At 36.9% G+C, this 24,788-nt stretch overlaps 2 protein-coding genes across 2 annotated transcripts; both read left to right on the top strand.

Moving 5' to 3' along the window:
• The first annotated feature begins 94 nt into the window (after positions 1-94).
• On the top strand, positions 95-13,001 carry LOC132797706 (ankyrin repeat and KH domain-containing protein mask-like). The gene is made up of 3 exons (XM_060809458.1): positions 95-268; positions 12,453-12,751; positions 12,929-13,001. Exons 1-3 carry the CDS (start codon positions 95-97, stop codon positions 12,999-13,001), a joined length of 546 nt encoding a protein of 181 aa, XP_060665441.1.
• Positions 13,002-23,899: 10,898 nt separating this feature from the next.
• Positions 23,900-24,550, top strand: LOC132797705 (uncharacterized). The gene has a single exon (XM_060809457.1). It carries the CDS (start codon positions 23,900-23,902, stop codon positions 24,548-24,550), a length of 651 nt encoding a protein of 216 aa, XP_060665440.1.
• The last annotated feature ends 238 nt before the right edge of the window (positions 24,551-24,788 follow it).

The following is a 24,788-nucleotide window of genomic DNA, read 5'->3' as shown; positions in this document are numbered from 1 at the left end:
GATGGAATGACACGTCATCCCTCCTCGAGCCCCACATTTCGGAGGGCTGTGGGAAGCCGCTGTGAAATCCGCAAAGCATCTCCTCGTCCGGCAAATGGCCAACGCGTCACTGGCGGAAAGCGAGGTCAGAGCTCATCTGGCAGATGTCGAGGCCATTCTCAACTCGCGGCCTCTCACTCCACTCAGCTCCGATCCCAACGATGGCGAGGCTCTAACGCCGGGCCATCTTCTAATCGGGCAAGCCATACGTTCGCTGCCGCAAGGATCCGTGCCAGACAGGCCCAGAAATTGAAAACATGTTAGAAACATCAAGTAAGTAAAGATTTATTAATAACTGCAAATTATTTGTATTTACATATTTTTATTCGGTGCATCTGTGTGTGCAAACAAAGTCGCGAAAAGCGTTTCTAATAGTTGGCCTGTTTTTAAATTTACATGATTTAAAATTTCGGCGTTGTTATGATTTTCAAGGTCAATATGAAAATGTTGTGACTCTAAATTTATATCATAAGGCCCTTCAAGGTCAATGATTGTATTATGCAAAATGCGTATACTCTTTACAATGATATCAACAAAATCTGGATTAGTCTCAATAGGCTTCCAGAGAGACGCCATTTGGATGTCATGATACCAAAGGCACATTCAATGCATCTTCGAGCTCTGAAAAGTCTACTTTTAAAGTATTCGTTACTTGTATTTGTATCTCTTCGAGAATATGGCCTTAAAAGATTTTCTAGGAGTGGATATGCCTCATCACCCACAAAGACATTTGGCATCTTAAAAATTGTCGAGCTCTTAGCTGCATATAGAGTTGTGATGCATTAAATGTTCCACCATCACTTTGTTTTCCATAGCCTCCAACTTCTATGGCAATAAATTTGCAATTGGCATCTGCCACTCCTTGAAGTACTATGGAAAAGTACTTTTCATAATTATAAAACATAGACCCGGAATGAGGTGGACATCTAAGGCGTATATGCTTTCCATCAATAGCCCCAGCACAATTTGGAAAGTTCCACAGCTTCCAAAAGTTGTCTGCTGTCTTGCTAATTATTTCCTTCGTGGGCTGAGGCATATGTATCGGTTGTAGCTCTTCCCAAAGAGCTATTACAGTCTCTTTCACTATAACTCACACAGAAGTCCTTCCAATTTTAAACGAATATGCCAATGATGAGAAAGATGCTCCTGTAGCTAAAATCTGTAATTACGGATAATATTCGACGTCATTCTAATTAATTAATCAAATTTGTATTTTAGAAGACGGCTTAAAAAATGGAAGAACCTCCGGGACCAATTCCGCAACGAATGGAAAAAATTCCTGTTTCAAGATCTGGCGACTCTGGTGTTTCAGAGGAGGCTTACAGCAATTACACTTCTTGGCCTCATTTTAATAGTCTACTCTTTTTAAAGGACCAAATAAAACCTTGTAAATCGGTTGGTAATTTTGAAGCATCACAATTAAACTTTGAGCCATCTTCTTCAGGATTTGCTTCTGAATTGTCTCAAAATGAGATCATCTCTGAAGAGATTCAAGAGCTATGTGAAGATGAAATACCAAAAAAGCAAAAGAAGTTGAATGCGTCAGAGGAATTAGTAGCTATTGAGCAACAAAAATAATGTTGCTTGAAAAGAAAATTAATAACAACAAAGAGAAAGACGACGACGAGTTATTTTTCGATAGCTTAATACCGTATATGCGGAAAATGGATCAAATGAAAAAATTATTATGCAGAATGGAAATACAGAAGACCATTTTAATTTTTCTTTCGACAATAATACTGATGATCTTACTAAATCGTAATATAATTTAATACTTTAAATACTATAATACATACTTAATAAATATAATTTAAATATATTACAAACTAACCTCAATGTTATTATTAATTTTTGGCAAGGCAGTATGGGTGGTGTAACAAAATTTGGCCAATGCTTCTCCAGCCGACTACTAATTTTATTTAATATGTAGTCAAAAGTCGAAATAGACATCCTTGAATAGTTACAAAACTTTTCTGGGTGGTTTCTCAAGTCATTATATAAATTTTTGAACTCTCCTTTTCATTTCTACTGCAGTTAAGCGGGTGGACGCTCCGTTTTATTTTAACACAAAGTTAAGTGTTGCACTTGAAGCAAAAAATCTTCATCCGAATCCATAACCATCATATTAATAACTGAACATATTAATAATATAGAACAATGTAGCTCGCTCTCGCAAAGCTCTCACTCTGACATCTTCTCTGTTGCATTCTTTGATTTAATTACCGTTTATTTTCAAACCTTACAAACTAACAATGTAACTCGCTTCTCGCAAAGCTCTCACTCTGACATCTTCTCGCTTTGCTCATCGCTTCTCGCATCGCTTCGCTTCGCTTCTCGCGCGAGTTATATATGTTTGACATATATATACATGAGTTGTATTTCAATAAATAAGAATGTACACAGTGTCGTAGATTTGAACTGGTTTATTCAGAGAATTGATACAAACTGAAGTTAAGCTGTGCAAGAAGTGCTCTTATATACTTGGATGCCAAACCGTCTAAGTTGTTTATAATTACGTTAAAGAAGCTAGCAAAGCTTGGTTGTTTATGTTTACGTTAAAGAGGCTAGCAGTCCCAGTTTGGGTTATTAGTTTATAGTGGGAGCTTGAATGTTTATGTTTACATAATTGACGATCGCAATCCCGATCTAATGGAATGATTTGTATGTGTTAGTGTTGGGTAAGTGGTAAGTGGTGACAAATGAGATGGGGAAGTGGTAAGTGGTGACAAATGTATAACTCCTCCATCGCCAGAATTTGAATTCTCCTGAATTCTTTTAAAATTAACATGAATATTATTAGGTCTTAATTTTATACACAAGTAAAATATTAATATTAATATAATAATTGCAAATGTTATTGAAATGCCATAACTTATTTTTTATGAAATTTTAACTCTGTGATTTCTTTTAAGTTTTCAAAGTTCTGTATTGAGAAGTGTTCAAAGTTTATTGTGTTTTATAAGATTGGTTTAATAAGTTTGTTGGGTAAAAAATCTATCATAAAATTCTATTTGTTCATTTGCAAAGTTTTCAGATAATATTTGAATTTTACAGTTAACAAATTGTATTAAGTAGTTTCCATTTAATGTGATATTTCTTTGATCGCAATTTTGTTTTAATTTTTCGTTTTTACTGTTTCTTACAATTATTGTTTCATCATCTATTTGTTCTATACTGTATTTATTGTTGAATTTGAATTTACAATTGTTGTTTACTGTGCAGCTTTTACTTAATGGTAGTTCCTTAAAATTACATTTTCTTTATAATCGTATATTTTATTACAAATTTGAGTAATTAGTAAATTTTCTTGATCAATTTGAATATTGTTGCTGTTAGGTATTGCAGTTATGAGTTTGATGTCTGTTTTTATAAAGTTTTTGGGTAGCTTGATTGCCATGACAATTGCGTTGTTTTTGTATTTTAATATGCCCATTCTGATTAATTTAATTTTATAAAAATCTATTTTAAATTTATTTATTTCGTCTTTTTGATAATATTTCTGGTAAAATATATTGTTTTTGCTGATGCAATGGTTTCTTGAATATAATTTAATTTTTCTTCAATATTTTTTAAAGTTCTCATTTGATCATTGAATAATATGTTTTTATTGTTTCTTTTGTTTGGTTATTCATTTTGGCTGAAAGAAGTTCTATCATATTTCTGTCTTGATGGATTATGCCTGCTAGTGTGTTAATAGTATTATTAAAATGGTTGTTAATGTGATTTTGTTGGTTTAAGTTAGTGATTGCATTGTGATTATTTTGATCTATTATATTTAAGTGTTCTATAATTTCTTCCCTGTCCTCATTGTTCATAATGCCAAATAGCCATTTATGTACGGTGCCTATTCCATTAAAAATACCTCTTTCTGTTCGTGTTGATGGGTGATAGAACTTACTTTTGCCCTTAGTAATTCTATTTCATCAATTAATGTTTCCTTATTTGCTATTTCGATATTCTTTTATATTGTCGTATATTTTATTGATTATTATTGTGATTTGATTAATGTCAATAATGTGCAAAATTATAATAGTTTCATTTACAATTTCTGTAGAATACATATGTATAGGGACATATCCTGCCTCCTCTTGAATTGGGACCACATGCAGTCTAGCATGTGTCATTGATAAAATCATTAAAGTGATTAATAAAATATTCTGAAAGTGCGAGTAAAAGAAAAAATGTATATATATATATGTGCATGTATTTTAATTTTGTTCCATTTTTAATGGTCTTTTGATATTACATGTATGAATATCTTCTAGTTTGGCGTATCTAAAATACAGCTCATCTTTATGTCTTAATCTTTTGTAATTTTTAATTGGTCCTTCCTCTCTTTTTTCTTCATACTGTTCTCTTTCTTCATTTAGTTTTGTTATGATTTTTTCTTTGTTAGCGCTTATTATTTCTTTAAGGTCTTGTGAGTTCTTTGTATTTTTAGCTTCGTTTGGGGAGCATTTTATAGTTGTGTGATACCTATTATTGTAAGTGTTGACAGCAATTTGAATTTTTGATTCTATCGAGATGTCTTCATCTATGCTATTGACAATTTCTATTAACGTGGAGTGAAGTCTTTCAATGTCTGCGTTACCTGTGTGCGAGTTTGGTTTTGTTAAATGTAACTCGACTTTTTCTTTATTTAAGAAACTTTGAATCTGTTCTGATCTAAATTCATTATCCATAATAATTTTGTTGGGCTTGCCAAATTTTGTGAATTGCTCTATTATAATTTGCAATTTTGCCCTTCAATTCCTATCTTTTATATTGTATGCAGCTACAAATTTTGTAAGTTTATCTATGATTGTAACAAATGATCGGTGTTTGATATGGAAAATGTCTATATGAATTATTTCATTTTTTTTTTCTTGAGGAGTTTCTGTGATATTGAATTTTGCTTTGATCGGTTTCCTGTCATACTTAATTTCTCTACATTTTGTGCAGTTGGATATAACTAAGTTAATGTGCTCTCTAAGTTTTGGATAATAAATTTTGTCTTTCAAACTATAAAATGTCTCGTTCATGCCACTATGTAGGGATTCTTTTGTGTGATATAAAGCTATTTGTTTGTGGAGTTCCTGTTCGTCATTTATGTCTACTGCTCGTTTTGTACATTTTAAGAATTTCATATTTTTCGTGTCTTTAAAACTGTCTATTATAATACATTGTACTTTATAGTAAATGGAATCTGGTACTTCTGAATATATGCCAATAGTTCCCCTATTAATATTGTTTAAGAGTTTCTGTTCTATTTCTAAATTGTCGTCTGCTGGATTAATTTCAATAATTTTTCTGCCTTTATTTTTAATTATACTGTCTGTTGCTAAATATGTGATAATGATTTGAGTTTTGAATTTATTAACTATATCATCTGTTATATAAAAATCTATTGGTTCGTTCTCGTTTGCTGAGTGAATTGTGTCTGTCAATGCTAAATTTGATTCATTAATATTTTCTTTGTCTATAAGCGGGGCTGTTTCCTGCCTACTGAGGAAATCAGCCACTTTGTTATTTTTCCTTTTAAATATTTGATATCACAATCAAATTCTTGTAGTTTCAATATCCATCTTTGATGTTTGTCCTTGAGGTCTTTCCTTTGTATTTTTATTTAGATACATAATTGGTTGGTGATCAGTTATAATTGTAAATTGTGTGCCATATAGGTAATGCCTAAAGTAGTCTACGGCATACACAATTGCCAGAAATTCTTTATCTGTCGCGCTGTATTGCTTTTCGTGTTTGTTTAGGGTCCTAGATACGAATGCTATTGGCTGAGTTTGCTGTGATAACACTGCTCCTATTGCAAAATCACTCGCATCTGTCGTTAATGTAAAAGGTTTATCGAATTCTGGGAATTTCAAAATTGGATGTGAGCTTATAAGTTCTTTTAAATTTTCAAAAGAATCTATAAATTCTGGGTCATTTTTATTAATATTATTTCCTTTTTGTAAATATTTGATCATAGGGTATGCAATTTTTGAGTAATCTTTTATGAACTTTCTATAAAACCAGTCATGCATAAAAAACCTTTTAGTTGTTTTTCTGTTTTTGGGATTGGAATAGCTAAAATATCTTGTATCTTTTTGGATTTGGTCGAATTCCGTCTTTACTGAGTACATGTCCTAAAAATTCTGTATCTTGTTTCATAAATGAGCATTTATTTACTTGTATTTTTAATCTGTGTTCTTGGAGTTTTTAAAAATTTTTTCTAAAGCATGTTTGTGTTCTTCGAGCGTTGTTGAGAATATTAAAATGTCGTCTAAGTAGACTACACATATTTTGTTTATGTAATCTCTTAAAACATCATTCATTAATCTTTGAAAAGTTGCTGGTGCGTTTTTAGTCCGAATGGCATTCTAACGTATTCATAAAGTCCTAATGGTGAAACAAACGCTGTCTTCTCTATGTCTTCTTCAGCCATCAAGATTTGATGATAACCTTTTGCTAAGTCCAATGTACTGAAATATTGAGCCCTACCAAGTTTGTCTAATATTGAGTCCATGAGAGGTAACGGATATTTGTCTGGTATTGTTACATGATTTAATCGACGATAGTCTACACATAATCTATATTTTTGTACTCCTGAATTATCTATTTTCTTTGGCACCATGCATATAGGTGAGCTGTATTTACTTCTGCTTTTCTTATTATGCCGTTTCTTTCCATTTCTAAAATTTGTTTTCGAATTTCTTCTTCATATTTTGGAGAACACCTGTAAATTTTCGAATTGATCGGTTGGTCCATTATTGTTCTTATATTGTGTACCACTGTATTTGTATTTGTCAATTGGTCGCCTTCTTTATAGTATAACTTGTTAAATCTTTTGTTTAGATTGGTAATAATTTCCTTTTCTTCTAAATTTAAATCTGTTAAATTAAAGCTTTCAATTTCACTTACTTCCAAAACACAAGCCTCTTCAGGATGCTTGGAATGTGTAACGGCGCCTACAGCAACATGTATTGAATTCGGCCTAAAAGTCTGCTGAGTTTAAGCCAAGGTTCATGTTGTTGCAAGTAGCTCCTAAAAGTATGCAAGTTAAATTTCAACCAAGGGCGCAGCTTTAAGTGCATCAGCTGCGCTGTAAAGCCGAGCTTTAAGTAGTGCATCAGCTGAGCTGAAAAGCTCATTTGACGTTTAGCGAGTTGCACTGGAAAGCTCAGCTTTGACGTTTGTGTCACCACGCGCATGCGCAGCTAGCTTAAGCTAGGCTGGTTCCGGTCAAAGCACTTTTCTGGTGACCGGCAGCGTGCATAGACGCATATTGGTTGGTGTAAAATTTATACCACAAGACACTAGAGGTTAGAATTCTCTTAGTGCATTTGATACTTGGTAAGAATAAATAGTAATAGATTCTGGTAGGTGTTCTTTACTTATTGTTGTCGTTTACACAGGTCGTTTTCGAAATTTTCTGCTTTTGGTTTGGCTCTTTTTGAGCGTGACAGTGCCTAAGCTAGCGGCCGGCGGAGCGCTACTAAGCGCCATCTTTGTCGCCGCCCTAACGGCCAGTAAAGCGCGCCAAAGTGCTCTCATTGCGGCACATAGCAGCTAGCTAAGCGTCCTTAGCGCGCATAGTGGCCAGCGGAGCACCCTTAGCGCCGCCGTTGCGTGCATAGCGGCCAGCGGAGCGCCCGTTGCGCAACCTTTGCCGCCGCATAACGGCCAGCGGAGCGCCCTTAGCGCCACCTTTGCCGCCGCATAGCGGCGGCCAGCGGAGCGCCCTTAGCGCCACCTTTGCCGCCGCATAGCGGCCAGCGGAGCGCCAGTGCGCGTCTTCTTGGCTACCGCGTCAGCGGCCAGCGGAGCGCCACTGAGCGCCATCTTGGCTGCCGCAGTAGCGGCCAGCAAAGCACCAGCGAGCGCATCTCTGCTCGAGCCGCCAGCGCAGCACCCTGCGACTTCTTGGCCTGCATCTGCGTCGTCAACCTCAACTTTAATCATCACCAGTATCTTTTTCATCATCTCATCTCATCTTTATCATCTCATCTCATCTTTATCATCTCATCTCATCTTTACTCCTGATCATCAGCGACCAGATCGCTTACATATATAGTGTGTGTGTTAAAGTGAATTTATGAGAAATTAAAACCAAATCTGAAAAGTTTAAAATGATGCGCTACATTGTATAAAACAAAAAATAGTGAAACAATATGATAGAGTAAAAACTTAACAGTGTAGCGCCGCTCAGCACAAGTTAAAATAGAACATGTTGAGAAAAATTTGGTATTGCAAAAATCGCAAAAATTGCACAGAAATATTAAAAATTAAAATAATTAAATTAAATTTAATTTGGTTAAAATTGTTTAAAAAATGAATACGCTAAAAAGTTAAAAGCTGAAAAATTATAAAAAAATTGAAAGTTCATTTGTTCACAAAATAGTTGAAATTCACATTAATTTTAAAAGCGCTACTGCAATTGCAGAATTTCAAAATTGCACAAAAAAAGAAAATAAAAGTTAAAAGTTAAGTTCAAAAGTTAAAAGATAAAATGATTTAAAATCAAAAGGAATTAGAGCAGCTGTTTTGTTGATAAAAAAATAAAAATAAAAGTTAAAATTAGAACATGTATTGTGCCACATTCAATTAAAAATAAAAGCGCTAAAATATTGTAAAACAACAAGTTAAAAAGGTGAAGCGCAACAAGAATAAAACAAAACAAGTACCAATATGAATGAAATAGTTGAAATTAAATAAGAAATTGTAGAGCCATGAGAATTTAGAATTTAAAACAATTGTTGAATGTGAAGTGCACAAGTTACAAAAATTTAAAATATAAAACAAAACAGCTAAAAGCTTCGAAGGCTAAATGCCTAAATAAAAATGATTATATTAAATTAAATTAAACGAATAAGTTATGAAAATCAGTGCAAGTTAAAAATAGCAAAAATTAAAACAAAAAAACTGAAAACGTATGCAAATTATATTGAATAACTAGTACCAGTTTCGCGTAGGTACAATATGAAGTGTTTTGGTGAAAGTTGTATTTTTTATTTAATTTAACACTGTTCCAGCACACCTTCGTCGGAGATCGATCGCCGCCGCAGGAGTTCTGTTGGTGAGTTTTTATTGCGAAACACACACTTTTATACTTTCACCTCGATTTACATTGTACAAACACGAAATATAAATTTATAGAAAAGCATACGGAAAAAAAATTAAAACTATTAAATATTATAAAAATGTTTGAAGATAAATTACAAAAATAGATCAAAGTTTAAAATTTGGTACATGAAATAATACAAAGCACTGAAATTAAAATACATTTATATATTTAAAAGGAAACTATAATATTATTGCAACTAGCCTCTTATGTTATTATTATTGATAATTCGGTACTATTTTTGTTCTTAATGCCTTATTGTTTAATATCTATCATTAATTAAATATTGTATACCATGAAATAATTTACTTTTTATTTAGCCGAAACAAGCCAGCGACCCCACTGTCGTAGGGTTAAAAGGGATCACCAGAGCCATGCTCTGATGCTGTGATCATAGGTTGGGAGGGACTTCATCACTTAACAGCTGTGATGGCCTGCCTCAATTCTCGCTCTCTCTTTCTCTCTCTGTCTGTCTCTCTCTCTCTTGTTCTCTCTTTGTTTTTTTTCTATTTTTTGAGACATTTTTGGATCTTCCTTCTCTTTCCGGCTAGTTTTCTAGCAATCCCTTCTTCGTCGCAGCACGCTCAATTTCTGATCTTAAATTAATAATAATGAGCAGCGAAGAAAGGGCTATTGGTATAAGCAAGACCACCACCCCCAAAGCCGACGAGCTAGAGCCGGACTCTAAAGCGTGCCCGCAAATGCCGATAGCCCTGTCGCCTTGTGCTTCTTCTCGTTGCACGTTACAAATGGAATGGAATTTCAGCATCATTTATCAGTTTAATTGTTTTCTTCTTGAAATCAATAAATTGAACGTTTCTTTGGATGAAGTCCATACCCAACAGAAAATCGTATGATTTATCCAGGGTAAAGCCACCCATCTTGAACGAACTTGTGGAGAATATTGAAATTCTCTTGGTGCTTCTGTCATAACTAAGTAATTATTAGTTTCAAACTTTGCATTAATTGTATGAATTGTTTTTGAATATTTTTCAATTATTTTGTAAAAATTTTCCTGCACTCTATTTGTGTTTAATATACTAATTGTGGATCCAGTATCTAACAAAAGTAAATTTACAATCTTCAATTGTTCCTTCTATTAAAATTTTTCTTTCATCCGAGGCTACTGGGTAAAAAAATCTTTAGGGATTTCACTTGTTGTACTTTATTATCCTCATCAATTATATTATCAACACTCATTGCCTCTGGGGATTCTGTCTAACATTTTGACTTTCATTTTTATTGTAATTATTATTTGGATATTGATGTGGATTATTGTTATAGTTATGATTGTATTGTGGATTAGTATTGTTATTCCTATTTTGTTGTTGATTGTTATATTGTCTCCTAGTATTTTGACTTTTGAAAAATTGCCATTATTATTGTTGTTTTTATTATTATTATTGTTGTTATTATTATTATTTCTTTGATCAATATTGTTACCTGAGTCATTCTCGGTATTTTTACGAATTAACAATCTTTGATTTAAATTTCCAAAATTTAGACCGATATATTTAGCAATTTCATTTCTAACCATTTGCACTGTTGTTAATGGCATTAGCGAGACTGCCATGGAGCCTGCAGCTAATTCTTTTATTCGTTGAATCAATAGTGAACTTAATATATTTACTAAGCTTTCATTATTTTCAAATACAGCAAAAGTCTGTTATTTCTTCCACTATGTACCTTACCTTAATATCTAAATCTTTAATAGATGTCACTCTGAGATTGTTGATCTTCCTAGTCAAACCCATTTGGTCCATTCTTGGCCGGTAATGATGTCGCAATTTCTCCTTACATTCCTCCCACGTTGTCGGTGTATTGATGGTGAGAACTGTTCTTGCCTGTCCTTGAATCTTCGTGTTGAATATAACGCTGAAAACCTGATCCGCATCATCTGCATATTCCTGCATAATCTGGTCCACTGAAGCAATGAATCCATGGAGAGTACCATCTTGTCCAGTAAATGTTGGAAGATATCGAGGTTTCCTTTTCAATCTGGTTTCTAGCTCTTGTTCTTGAGTTCGCATTTGGTAGTTGCATTTGTTGAACAACAATTTGAGTGAGAGCCTGAATGCAATTCTGCATTTCGTTTATATTTTCGTTTTCCATTTTAAAGTTTATATATTTTTTTTTATCTTTGATTGTTAAATTGCCACTGGATTGTTTAGTTTTTAGTTTAGTTGCACAATTATGACTTTGTCCCTTTTTTATGCCACTATTGTTTTACACTTTTTCACTTTTGGCGATAATTGTTATGCCTTTTCAGCTAAGTTCAAATATCACTTCTTAGTGTGTGTATTGTTTTTTTTTTGTTTTAACTTTTTCACTTTCGATAACACTTGTTATGCCTTTTCAGCTAGTTCAAATGTTACTTCTTAGTGTGTTATTAATTTATCCGTCCGTTCAGACCGGCTGCGCCAGTTATATATGTTTGACATATATATACATGAGTTGTATTTCAATAAATAAGAATGTACACAGTGTCGTAGATTTGAACTGGTTTATTCAGAGAATTGATACAAACTGAAGTTAAGCTGTGCAAGAAGTGCTCTTATATACTTGGATGCCAAACCGTCTAAGTTGTTTATAATTACGTTAAAGAAGCTAGCAAAGCTTGGTTGTTTATGTTTACGTTAAAGAGGCTAGCAGTCCCAGTTTGGGTTATTAGTTTATAGTGGGAGCTTGAATGTTTATGTTTACATAATTGACGATCGCAATCCCGATCTAATGGAATGATTTGTATGTGTTAGTGTTGGGTAAGTGGTAAGTGGTGACAAATGAGATGGGGAAGTGGTAAGTGGTGACAAATGTATAACTCGCGCACTCTGACATCAGCCTAATTCCGAAACAATGAGTTATCGCCTAAGCTGCCACACTTTTGGTGGAATGAAATTTAAAAATACTTGTATAATAAAACGGATGACATTAAATTTGTTGAAGTTGGGTAAAATATGTTTTATACAAATTAATTTACTTAATTTAATTACTTTATTTAATTTATTAATTGAAATCACCGCCATTAAAAACGTGGCAAACTGCTGATTGCCGTTGAACTCTGATTGCCGTTCAACTGCTTTTTAAAAATGTGAGTAATAAAAGTTTATTTTTATAAAAATGATTCAATAAATCGAAACCCATTTTTCGAGAACATTAAATCGCTAATTGAAACAAATTAATCGATTAATATGTATCACAAATGATTAATCGAGCCTTCACTATTCTCGTCTCTTATTGTCGTATCAAATATTTCTGACAATTGTGTTTCGTTTTTTGCTTCTCTGATGAAAGTTTTGTTGGAAATATTTCATTACAAAAGGGTTTCCAGGGACGAAAAGATTCAACGTCACTGATAGAAGCGGCTGCTTCGGGTCATTGTGACATTGTCATAGTGCTGCTCAAGAACAATTTCAATGTGAATGCAAGTTGTGAAAATGGGGATACGGCGTTCATGGTTGCCAGCGCGGGCGGTTATGTTAATGTGGTGAATGCACTGCTAAGCCATGGCGCCAACGTTAAGGAGCACAATTTGATTGAACATACACCGCTGATGAAGGCCGCATGTGCCGGCCATGTGGAAGTAGCCAAGGTTAGTATCGAGTATCGGCAGTATCGGCAGTAAATTGACCATTGAAAAGTGATTAGAATCCAAGATTTGATTGCAACTCTCCTCAGTGACGAGAATCGAATTAATGATTTCGTTATTAGATATTTTATCTGATATATAGAGAATGTATAAACTACTCTCACCCTTTAATCTGCTTATTAACCTAATGTTTAATGTCTCTCTCATAGGTACTTCTCGAGCGTGGAGCCGGAATCAACACCCGTTCAATGTGTACAACGAGAGTGCATTGTCAGTGGCTAGCTATAAGGGTCATTTTGATTCATTGGTCCGTTTCCTACTGCATGCCGGCGCCGATCACTTGAACTTCGCTCTTTCAGTCCCCAGCGACCAATTTTTAAATTTCACATTTTGTAATTTTTTATTTCTATGAAACATTAAAGTAGATTTCGAATTTTAAGAATTGAAAGCAAAAAGAAATTTCACTCATTATAAATGCCCAAATTTGTATCAAACCCAATTTTATTTACAATTTACACACCTTCAAATCCCTATTGTATTCTTCACAATTTGTTGCCTCTGCTTGGGCTCACATACAAATCAAAAGTAAATCACGCTGAAATAATTGTAAAGCACATTTATGAATAAAATAAATAATGTTTAGTTTAAATAAAAAGATTTTTGTCTTATGTTAATGCCAGCGGAAAAGTGTAGCGTGCGACACAATGGTTTTACGGCTTTGCTAAAATCTATAAACATTATTAAGACCAAACGATCAGTTTTTGTCTTCTAATATTCTTAACTTTCTTTAGGATATTAACTTTCATAGGGTTTATTTTGCAGAATTCGCTGAAAATTGCGTTTGAAATGAAAATTTTGAAACTAACTTCCACTTTGTGTAGCGTGCGACACGTCACAATTTTATTAATTATTTTCAAAACAGTGACTCAGGGAATCTTATACCCTCGAAAGTACTCTCAATTTACTCTAAACACATAACAAAAGTTTACGGTAAATCTTTAAAAAACCCCAAAAAATTGATTTTCAATAGCTAAAATCGTGCGAATGTAGCGTGCGACACGTGGGATTTGCCCATATGGCCAAGTGGAGGTAGCGCGATTGTTACTAGACTTTGGAGCGCAAGTCAATATTTCCACTTATCCACTGCCATCGCCTCTCGCATGTTCAATTAACAATGAACATCGAGTTCAGTGCCAACATTAATGGGGCCATTACAAAAGGCTACACGTATCTCATGATGGCAGCTTGCAAGGGGGCGCGAGAATGGTGAACTTACTATTGGAGAGCAAGGCGGATGTGGATGCAAAGATAGAAAAGGGAGACACGGTGTTGATGATTACCTGTAAAAGGACATACCGTTGCGGCCAGTGGTGTCATTTTTTTCTGAGCAAAAATTGCTGGATCAAAGAAAAAAAAACGGAATACCAGAGAAAAAGTTAAGAAAAACTAATTTTTATAAGGCAATGTGCTGTATGTTTTTCATTAATAAACCCTCAGTTCTACTTAACTTAACATAAAATATATGGGTAATTCTCTAACGGATGTCATTAAAGTGAAAAAATCAACTGAAACAATTTTAAAAATAAGTAATATAATGAAGTGGGGAGCCAATGCATTTTTAATTATATATGTGCATTTTGTGCGGTGGATCTTTTTTTTTGTCGCGGTGTTGCTGTTATCAAACTTTTTTGACAAAGGTCACTCAAATGATTTACAGGGGCTATTGCGCTATGCTGAGCAACAAATAGGCACAGCGCTACAGTGGTGTCATTTCCGATTTTTTCATCAGAGCAAAAACGAAACACAATTGTCAGAAATATTTGATACGACAATAAGAGACGAGAATAGTGAAGGCTCGATTAATCATTTGTGATACATATTAATCGATTAATTTGTTTCAATTAGCGATTTAATTGTCTCGAAAAATGGGTTTCGATTTATTGAATCATTTTTTATAAAAATAAACTTTTTACTCACATTTTTAAAAAGCAGTTGAACGGCAATCAGAGTTTAACGGTAATCAGCTGTTTGCCACGTTTTTAATGGCAGTGATTTCAACAATTTTTTAATAAAATTTTAGCACTTAAGTAATTAAATTAAATAAATTAATTTTTATAAAACATATTTTACCCAACTTCAACAAATTTAATGTCATCCGTTTCATTATACAAGTATTTTTAACTTGCTTTTCATTCCACCAAAAGTGTGGCAGCTTAGGCGATAACTCATGGTGTCGGACTTAGGCTGATGTCAGAGTGCGCGCGAGAAGCGAAGCGAAGCGATGCGAAGCGATGAGCAAAGCGAGAAGATGTCAGAGTGAGAGCTTTGCGAGAAGCGAGTTACATTGTTAGTTTGTAAGGTTTGAAAATAAACGGTAATTAAATCAAAGAATGCAACAGAGAAGATGTCAGAGTGAGAGCTTTGCGAGAGCGAGCTACATTGTTCTATATTATTAATATGTTCAGTTATTAATATGATGGTGATGGATTCGGATGAAGATTTTTTTGCTTCAAGTGCAACACTTAACTTTGTGTTAAAAAAGGAGCGTCCACCCGCTTAACTGCAGTAGAAATGAAAAAGGAGAGTTCAAAAATTTATATAATGACTTGAGAAACCACCCAGAAAAGTTTTGTAACTATTCAAGGATGTCTATTTCGACTTTTGACTACATATTAAATAAAATTAGTAGTCGTAATTAGGCTGGAGAAGCATTGGCCAAATTTTTTTACACAACCCATACTGCCTTGCCAAAAATTAATAATAACATTGAGGTTAGTTTGTAATATATTTCAATTATATTTATTAAGTATGTATTATAGTATTTAAAGTATTAAATTATATTACGATTTAGTAAGATCATCAGTATTATTGTCGAAAGAAAAATTAAAATGGTCTTCTGTATTTCCATTCTGCATAATAATTTTTCATTGGATCCATTTTCCGCATATACGGTATTAAGCTATCGAAAAATGACTCGTCGTCGTCTTTCTCTTTGTTGTTATTAATTTTCTTTTCAAGCAACATTAATTTTTGTTGCTCAATAGCTACTAATTCCTCTGACGCATTCAACTTCTTTTGCTTTTTTGGTATTTCATCTTCACTTAGCTCGTGAATCTCTTCAGAGATGATCTCATCTTGAGACAATTCAGAAGCAAATCCTGAAGAAGATGGCTCAAAGTTTAATTGTGATGCTTCAAAATTACCAACCGATTTACAAGGTTTTATTTGGTCCTTTAAAAAGAGTAGACTATTAAAATGAGGCCAAGAAGTGTAATTGCTGTAAGCCTCCTCTGAAACACCAGAGTCGCCAGATCTTGAAACAGGAATTTTTCCATTCGTTGCGGAATTGGTCCCGGAGGTTCTTCCATTTTTTAAGCCGTCTTCTAAAATACAAATTTGATTAATTAATTAGAATGACGTCGAATATTATCCGCAATTACAGATTTTTTGCTACAGGAGCATCTTTCTCATCATTGGCATATTCGATTAAAATTGGAAGGACTTCTGTGTCAGTTATAGTGAAAGAGACTGTAATAGCTCTTTGGGAAGAGCTACAACCGATACATATGCCTCAGCCGACGAAGGAAATAATTAGCAAGACAGCAGACAACTTTTGGAAGCTGTGGAACTTTCCAAATTGTGCTGAGGCTATTGATGGAAAGCATATACGCCTTAGATGTCCACCTCATTCCAGGTCTATGTTTTATAATTATAAAAGTACTTTTCCATAGTACTTCAAGGAGTGGCAGATGCCAATTGCAAATTTATTGCCATAGAAGTTGGAGGCTATGGAAAACAAAGTGATGGTGGAACATTTAATGCATCACAACTCTATATGCAGCTAAGGGCTCGAAAATGTTTTCCGCCAGATTCTTGCTTGCCTGAAACAAACATTAAGATGCCATATGTCTTCGTGGGTGATGAGGCATATCCACTCCTAGAAAATCCTTTAAGGCCATATTCTCGAAGAGATACAAATACAAGTAACGAATACTTTAACAGTAGACTTTCCAGAGCAAAACAAAAGCTTTAGCAAAATCAAATCAAAATGCACAGGTGCGCAAAACCAAATGGCGGTCAAGCAAAATGTAAACAAAGGCAAAAGCAGAACAACTGCTGCGCAAGCGTCAACATCGACGTCGACATCGCATTCGCCATTGAAATTACTTGTGGTGGGCCATCAACCCCTTGCAAGTGACTCAGCAGCAGCAGCAGGAATAAATTTAAACATCTCTAAAATTCGAAGAAAACTAAACTAAAAAAGCTGCTTAACTTTGCTCAAAAGCCAGAATTACCGCTGCCCGCTGTTTAAAAAAATCCAGATCTGACGGGAAAAAGCGGAAATGACAGGCTAGTCGCATGGAACGTCGAATTATCCATGAAAACCCTATGAATTGGACGACGGACAAGCGGTTTGCGACGCCATCCCGCATTGACAGTGATAATGTCCAGCCGCCGTCCAGAACCACTTGAGAATTGCAAAAGGCGAAAAAGTAAAATTTACTGTTTACGTTTTAATTTATGTAAACAAAGAAGAACATAAAAACAAGAAGGCTACAGTCAAGTGTGCTCAATTCTGAGACCCCCGCTACCCATTTCGAATAAAGGCAAAATATAGCGGTATTAATTTTTAAATATACCAAAATAACCGCAAAGATACTGGAAATTTACCAAAGGATATTCTAGGTACATACAGGCATGCTCCGGTATTCACTTTTTGTTTTCGTTTTCGTTTTGAAAACGAGAACGAAAAAAATGGTGCTCCGTTTTCACTTTCGCAAGATTCTTTCGAATTGCAAAACGAAAAATTTGTCTTGGCGTAATAAAAAGTAAATACCTTTTTCTATATACCTTTTTCTATCTTTTTATTGTCGTTCTTTTAAGACCGCCAGAAGATCAATTAGGCTTGTAATTATTTGTAAAACGACTAATTTCTGACCCCACCTCAAATTTGGAAATCAAATTTTGCCGTCCGGTGTAGGTCCGACACCATGAGTTATCGCCTAAGCTGCCACACTTTTGGTGGAATGAAAAAGCAAGTTAAAAATACTTGTATAATGAAACGGATGGCATTAAATTTGTTGAAGTTGGGTAAAATATGTTTTATAAAAATTAATTTATTTAATTTAATTACTTAAGTGCTAAAATTTTATTAAAAAATTGTTGAAATCACCGCCATTAAAAACGTAGCAAACAGCTGATTGCCGTTGAACTCTGATTGCCGTTCAACTGCTTTTAAAAATGTGAGTAAAAAAAGTTTATTTTTATAAAAATGAGTCAATAAATCGAAACCCATTTTTCGAGACAATTAAATCGCTAATTGAAACAAATTAATCGATTAATATGTATCACAAATGATTAATCGAGCCTTCACTATTCTCGTCTCTTATTGTCGTATCAAATATTTCTGACAATTGTGTTTCGTTTTTGCTTCTCTGATGAAAGTTTTGTTGGAAATGTTTTCATTACAAAAGGGTTTCCAGGGACGAAAAGATTCAACGTCACTGATAGAAGCGGCTGCTTCGGGTCATTGTGACATTGTCATAGTGCTGCTCAAGAACAATTTCAATGTGAATGCAAGTTGTGAAAATGGGGACACGGCGCTCATGGTTGCCAGCGCGGGCGGTTATGTTAATGTGGTGAATGCACTGCTAAGCCATGGCGCCAACGTTAAGGAGCACAATTTGATTGAACATACACCGCTGATGAAGGCCGCATGTGCCGGCCATGTGGAAGAAGCCAAGGTTAGTATCGAGTATCGGCAGTATCGGCAGTAAATTGACCATTGAAAAGTGATTAGAATCCAAGATTTGATTGCAATTCTCCTCAGTGACGAGAATCGAATTAATGATTTCGTTATTAGATATTTTATCTGATATATAGAGAATGTATAAACTACTCTCACCCCTTAATCTGCTTATTAACCTAATGTTTAATGTCTCTCTCATAGGTACTTCTCGAGCGTGGAGCCGGAATCAACACCCGTTCCAATGTGTACAACGAGAGTGCATTGTCAGTGGCTAGCTATAAGGGTCATTTTGATTCATTGGTCCGTTTCCTACTGCATGCCGGCGCCGATCGCGAACTTCGCTCTTTCAGCGGCTTCGACATATGGGCAAATCCAGAAACAGTCCACCAGCGACCAATTTTAAATTTCACATTTTGTAATTTTTCTTTATATGAAACATTAAAGTATATTTCGAATTTTAAGAATTGAAAGCAAAAAGAAATTTCGATCATTATAAATGCACAAATTTGTATCAAACCCAATTTTATTTACAATTTACACACCTTCAAATCCCTATTGTATTCTTCACAATTTTTTGCCTCTGCTTGGGCTCACAAACAAATCAAAAGTAAATCACGCTGAAATAATTGTAAAGCACATTTATGAATAAGATAAAAAATGTTTAATTTAAATAAAAAGATTTTTGTCTTATGTTAATGCCAGCGGAAAAAGTGTAGCGTGCGACACAATGGGTTTACGGCTTTGCTAAAAATCTATAAACATTATTAAGACCAAACGATCAGTTTTGTCTTCTAATATTCTTAACTTTCTTTAGGATATTAACTTTCATAGGGTTTATTTTGCAGAATTCGCTGAAAATTGCGTTTGAAATGAAAATTTTGAAACTAACTTCCACTTTGTGTAGCGTGCGACACGTCACAATTTTATTAATTATTTTCAAAATAGTGACTCCAGGAAATTGAATCTTATACCCTCCGAAAGTACTCTCAATTCACTCTAAACACATAACAAAAGTGTTGGCGGGCGAACTAAATTTTCTACTGGGGCTTCGCCAGCGCATTTCCTACTGGAATTGGAATTTCACCGTTACGTTCGCTAGAAGTAGCAATGCAGCTGCAAATTTCGGAAGCGTGATTTACTTTGAATTTGTATTTGAATTTGTATTTGTAAGTAAAAATATGAAATTATAATGAAATGTACGAAATATAATGAAAATAATAAAGATTTCAGCAAATTTTGATCCACTACAAGTTGTTGTTTTCGAGTAGTGGATTGCTCGAAGTACGAGCAACGGAAAACCCACCCAGGCACAGACCCGGTGCCAACATTCTGAAATATTCAGTCTCATTCTGAAATATTCTTGCTAAGACTCGAATATTCAGTCTTATTTTGGAATATCAGTCTGAAACTGGAATAATATCAGTTTTTGGAGATAAACATATTGTGTGTGGAGCACTTTGAAAGTTTGCAATTGGAGTAGTAACATAACCTCAACCACGACTATGGCAAATCGGGAGGAACACGTGCCTGGAAAGAGATGACGAGTGATGGTCAGCAATTAGATGGAGCTGCTCCTCAAGATCCAATTGGACCTGCCAATGGTTTACATGAAGCCGTTAATGTGCAGGCAGCTGTCGCGGGTTTTGAGCGCAATGGAGCAGCAAATATAGGCCGCTCATCTTCGTCATATGGAATCAGCACATCGTCGAGTTCATCAACTCCTATCCAGCATAAACCGGCAAACACACAAATGTACTTTGATAGTTCGGGATATGGCACGGTGGTCAACAAGCTCCATATGGATTCATCTCGTGGAGGATTGACAATGCCATATCAAGCGAACACTGCAGCAGCGATGGGTGGTATAATCAATGGATTGCCACAGCCGGGATCAATGGGATTGCCCAGTAATCTTCAACAACCAAATGACATGCACGCTGCCAATTCAGTGGCTAGGAGTGGGCTTTTGACGGCCGCTCAAATCAGTGCACGACATGTCATCAGCCGAGATCTACCTACTTTCACTGGAAAGCCTGACGAATGGCTGCTGTTCATTAGCAATTATGAGCAGTCGACGGAAAGATGTGGATTCAGTAACGAGGAAAATCTTATACGCTTACAGAAGTGTCTTAAGGGCCAGGCACTGGAAGCAGTACGCCGAAAATTGATGGTGCCAGATACAGTGCCGTATACAATTGGAACATTGAGAATGCTGTATGGCCGACCAGAAATAGTACACGCCGCGTTACAAGGAAAACTGAGAGACGAGCCAGCGATAAAGGCAGATAATTTGGATTCCGTCATTCGACTAGCACAGTGTTAGTGACAACAATGACGAGACTCAACAGCGACAGCATCATGGAGAATCAGAGACTACATGCCCAAAATGTGGAAGCACGCACCGATTGTCGGAATGTGTCGGCTTTCGAGCATTGAACGTTAAACAGCGCTGGGAGTTTGTGAAATCAGAAACGGCTATGTTTCTGTTGTTTCTGGCGGCATCTTGTACGAAACTGCAAAGCTAAAGAAACCTGCGGCGTCGATGGATGTAAATCAATTCACCACGTACTGCTGCATACCGCCGCAAGCAATGATGGCCGAAACAAGCTGACTGGGCAAACAGTGCCTCGATCTGCCAACAAGGAGGAGTCTTCAATCATGTTTCATGGAAAGACGGCGAGTAGCTCTCTCTTTCGTTATATCCCGATAACGATCCACGGCAAAACCAAATCTGTGAAAACATTTGCTTTGGCCGATGAAGGAGCCGCTTGTTCTTTAATTGAAAGATCCTTGTCTGACGAGCTCGAGCTAGAAGGACCGGCAACTCAATTGTGCCTAAAATGTACAGGTGATGTTTCTAAGGTTGAAAACAATTCGCAATCGTTGGACATCACTGTATCAGCTACGAGTATGGAATCGCAGCGATACACTCTGAAAAGTGTGCGAACAGTGTCTGATCTCGACCTACCAGAGCAAAGCCTCGACCAGCAATTATTGGAGTCTCAGAGTCACCTCTGTACGTTGCCTATAGATCCCTATTCCAACGTACGAGCACGAATCATCATTGGACTCGACAACATTAAATGGACTATTCCGCTGGAGTTGCATGAAAGTGAAGACGACGACGTCATTGCAGCACGTTGCAGGCTTGGCTGGGCTGTTTACGGCCGCTCAGCAAAGGAATACTCATCGATTCCACGCCTGCTACATATTTTCCAATGTAGTAAGACTGGCATGTTTGGATGTTGCATTGAAAGAGTACTTTTCTTTGGAATCTCTGGGAATTGTCGCTACGATCAATCCATTACGATCCAAAGACGATGAGCGATCGATGCAAATCATGGAAGCAACGACAACGTTCTTGGCAGACGAGAAAAGGTGGCAAACTGGACTACTGTGTAGATTCGATAAAGTGGCCTTGCCTGATTCCTATGAAATGTGTCTTAAGCGACTAAAATGTCTCGAATCGAAAATGTCGAAAGATCCGCAGTTACGCAACTTCATGCTAACGACGATGAAAAACTATAAGGAAAATCGTTACATCAGACGCCTGGATGATAGTGAGTTGGCGCGAAAAGATATAACATGGTTTCTTCCTATTTTTACCGTCACCAACCCTAACAAGAAGAAGACACGTTTAGTGTGGGACGCCGCAGCGAAGATCCAAGGAGTGTCTCTAAACGACTGCCTGCTAAAAGGTCCTGACGCACTTGCATCATTGATGGGCATTCTAATACGCTTCAGAGAACGTCCAATTGCTATTTCGGGAGACATACGCGAAATGTTCCACCAAGTGAGGGTGCGACCAGAGGATCAGGCAGCTCAGAGATTCCTCTGGCGTGATGGAAACTCGCAACGACCACCGGAGGTATACGTCATGTAAGTTATGACTTTCGGAGCATCGTGCTCACCTTCCTTGGCGAGTTACGTTTTAAAACGCAATGCTCAACGTTATGAAGCTGAATATCCCGAGGCCGTAAAAGCCATTTGCGGCAACACTTTCGTCGATGACTGGCTTCAGTCTGTGGACTCAGTAGCTGAGATGACAAAGCTGGCCCAGGCTGTAAAACTAATTCATGCTGATGGAGGATTTGACATGCGACACTGGACATCCAATTCTCAAACAGTGGTCTGTGTTCTCGAAAATAGACATGACATGTTGGACAAGCCAATTTGTTACCCAGATGTTGGTCCGGAAAAGGTTCTGGGCATGTGGTGGCAACCTGGAGAAGACGTTTATGGTGAAGCCAGATACGATCGCAAAGGCTCTAGATGGTCGGCCAAATAAACGCCGCGTCCTGAGCATGATTATGACCATATTCGACCCCTTGGAATTGTTGCATTTTTCAACATACGCGCAAAAATCATTCTGCAAAATATATGTGGATTCGGATGGGATGAGCCGCTTAAAGAAGAAGACCAGGCAGACTGCCGTCGTTGGTTGGATTTGGTGCCAACGTTAAACAATCTGCGTATAGCCCGATGTTTGAAAGGAGTTAGTGCAGCTATATGTCTGGAAATGCATACATTTGTAGACGCAAGTGTTAATGCATACGCTGCCGTCGTATACATCCGAACTGAAGTAGACGATCAAGTTCATTGCAGTCTTGTAGCGTCGAAAACAAGAGTTGCTCCATTGAAACCAATTTCGATACCTCGCATGGAACTCATGGCTGCTGTTTTGGGGCTGAGGTTGGCCAGATGTATCGAGTCTGAAATGTCAGTACACGTTGACAAGAAAGTGTTCTGGACAGACTCTAGAGACGTTCTATACTGGATACGTTCGTATGTTCGTAAATTTCACCAATTTGTTGCACTCCGCATTGGCGAAATCTTAGAAGGATCAGATGTGAGTATTCGGATGACTCTCAGTGGCCGCAGATGAACATTGATGAGAGCCAACATAGCAATACTATTCTGCAACACGTCGAAGAGCAATTGGAAGCCATGTCACCTTTGAGCTGTATCTCACCAGACCCAGAAAGATTCAGCAAGCTGGAGAGGTTGAGAGCCGCACAGTTGCGAGTATTGGATTTCTTGCGATCTATTGTCAAGAAGAGCATGGGATCGGAATTGAAGAAGTTATTATTACTTGAGCGGCCAAAAGAGATGGATATCATTCTAATACGAGTGTGCCAGGAAACCGAGATCGGAAGAGCAAGCTATTCAAATGCTCTCCGTACTTGGACGAGGTGAGCATACTGCGCGTCAAGGGAAGAATCGACCTAATATAAGGAGTCGAAGTAAACCTAAAGCGACCCATAATCCTACCAAGAAGACATCGATTTACATTTCTGCTGGTTGAGGTCGTATCATCGCCGGTACCATCATCTGTACGACGAGATCGTGGTCAATGAACTACGGCAAAAGTTCCTGATATTTGGTCTGAGAGACTTGGTGAATGAGGCGCGCGCGTCCTAGGCCTCCAGAAATGGGAAGTCTACCGCGTGAGCGTTTGGCGCACCACATGGCGCCGTTCACCTATACAGGAGTGGATTACTTTGGGCCCATCGACATCATCGTTGGACGACGGCACGAGAAGCGCTGGGGTGTTCTGTTCACATGCCTCACAATTCGTGCCGTACACCTGGATATTGCAACGTCATTGTCAACCGACTCTTTTCTTTGTATTCTAAAGGCATTTATAGCGAGACGTGGTTGCCCGCGACGAATGATGTCCGATAATGGGACTAACTTCCGAGATGCGAGTAGAGTGTTAAAAGATGAAGTGGAGCGTATATCGACAAGGAATGTGGAGACCAAATACACAGAAATGGAGTTCATGTTCATCCCGCCAGGCTCACCGCACATGGGCGGTGCATGGGAAAGATTGGTACGCTCGACAAAGTCCATTCTAACGGAAATCTTGCCGCCTGGTGGATTGCGAGAAGAAGTGCTTCGTGCGGCGTTGGCTGATGTGGAGGGTATTCTCAACTCACGCCCACTCACATATGTACCACTGGAATCGGCAGACTCAGAAGCGCTTTCCTCTTGGGCCACTCTAGTGGAATGCGTGAACGAGACAGCGAAATTCAAAACGGTGACAAGCTTGCCAAAGGATTCAGAATTTCGAGCCAGTTAGCCGATCAGTTCTGGAAAAGATGGATTCGAGAATATCTGCCAACGCTTACGCGCCGTACCAAATGGTTCCAACCGCTGCCAGATTCGATCGCCGTGAATGACATTGTTGTTATCGCAGATGAGAATGGCAAACGAAACAACTGGCCCAAAGGAGTTGTGGTAGATGTTCATCGATCGAGAGACGGTCAGGTACGGAGTGCCGCAGTGCGCACTCTAGAAGGTATTGTGACTCGCCCGCC

Source organism: Drosophila nasuta, unplaced genomic scaffold, assembly GCF_023558535.2.
Source record: "Drosophila nasuta strain 15112-1781.00 unplaced genomic scaffold, ASM2355853v1 ctg17_pilon, whole genome shotgun sequence".
In the NCBI taxonomy this organism is placed as follows: Eukaryota; Metazoa; Arthropoda; class Insecta; order Diptera; family Drosophilidae; genus Drosophila; species Drosophila nasuta.
Note: the sequence above shows the minus strand (reverse complement) of the source record. Positions and strands in the feature narration are given on the sequence as shown.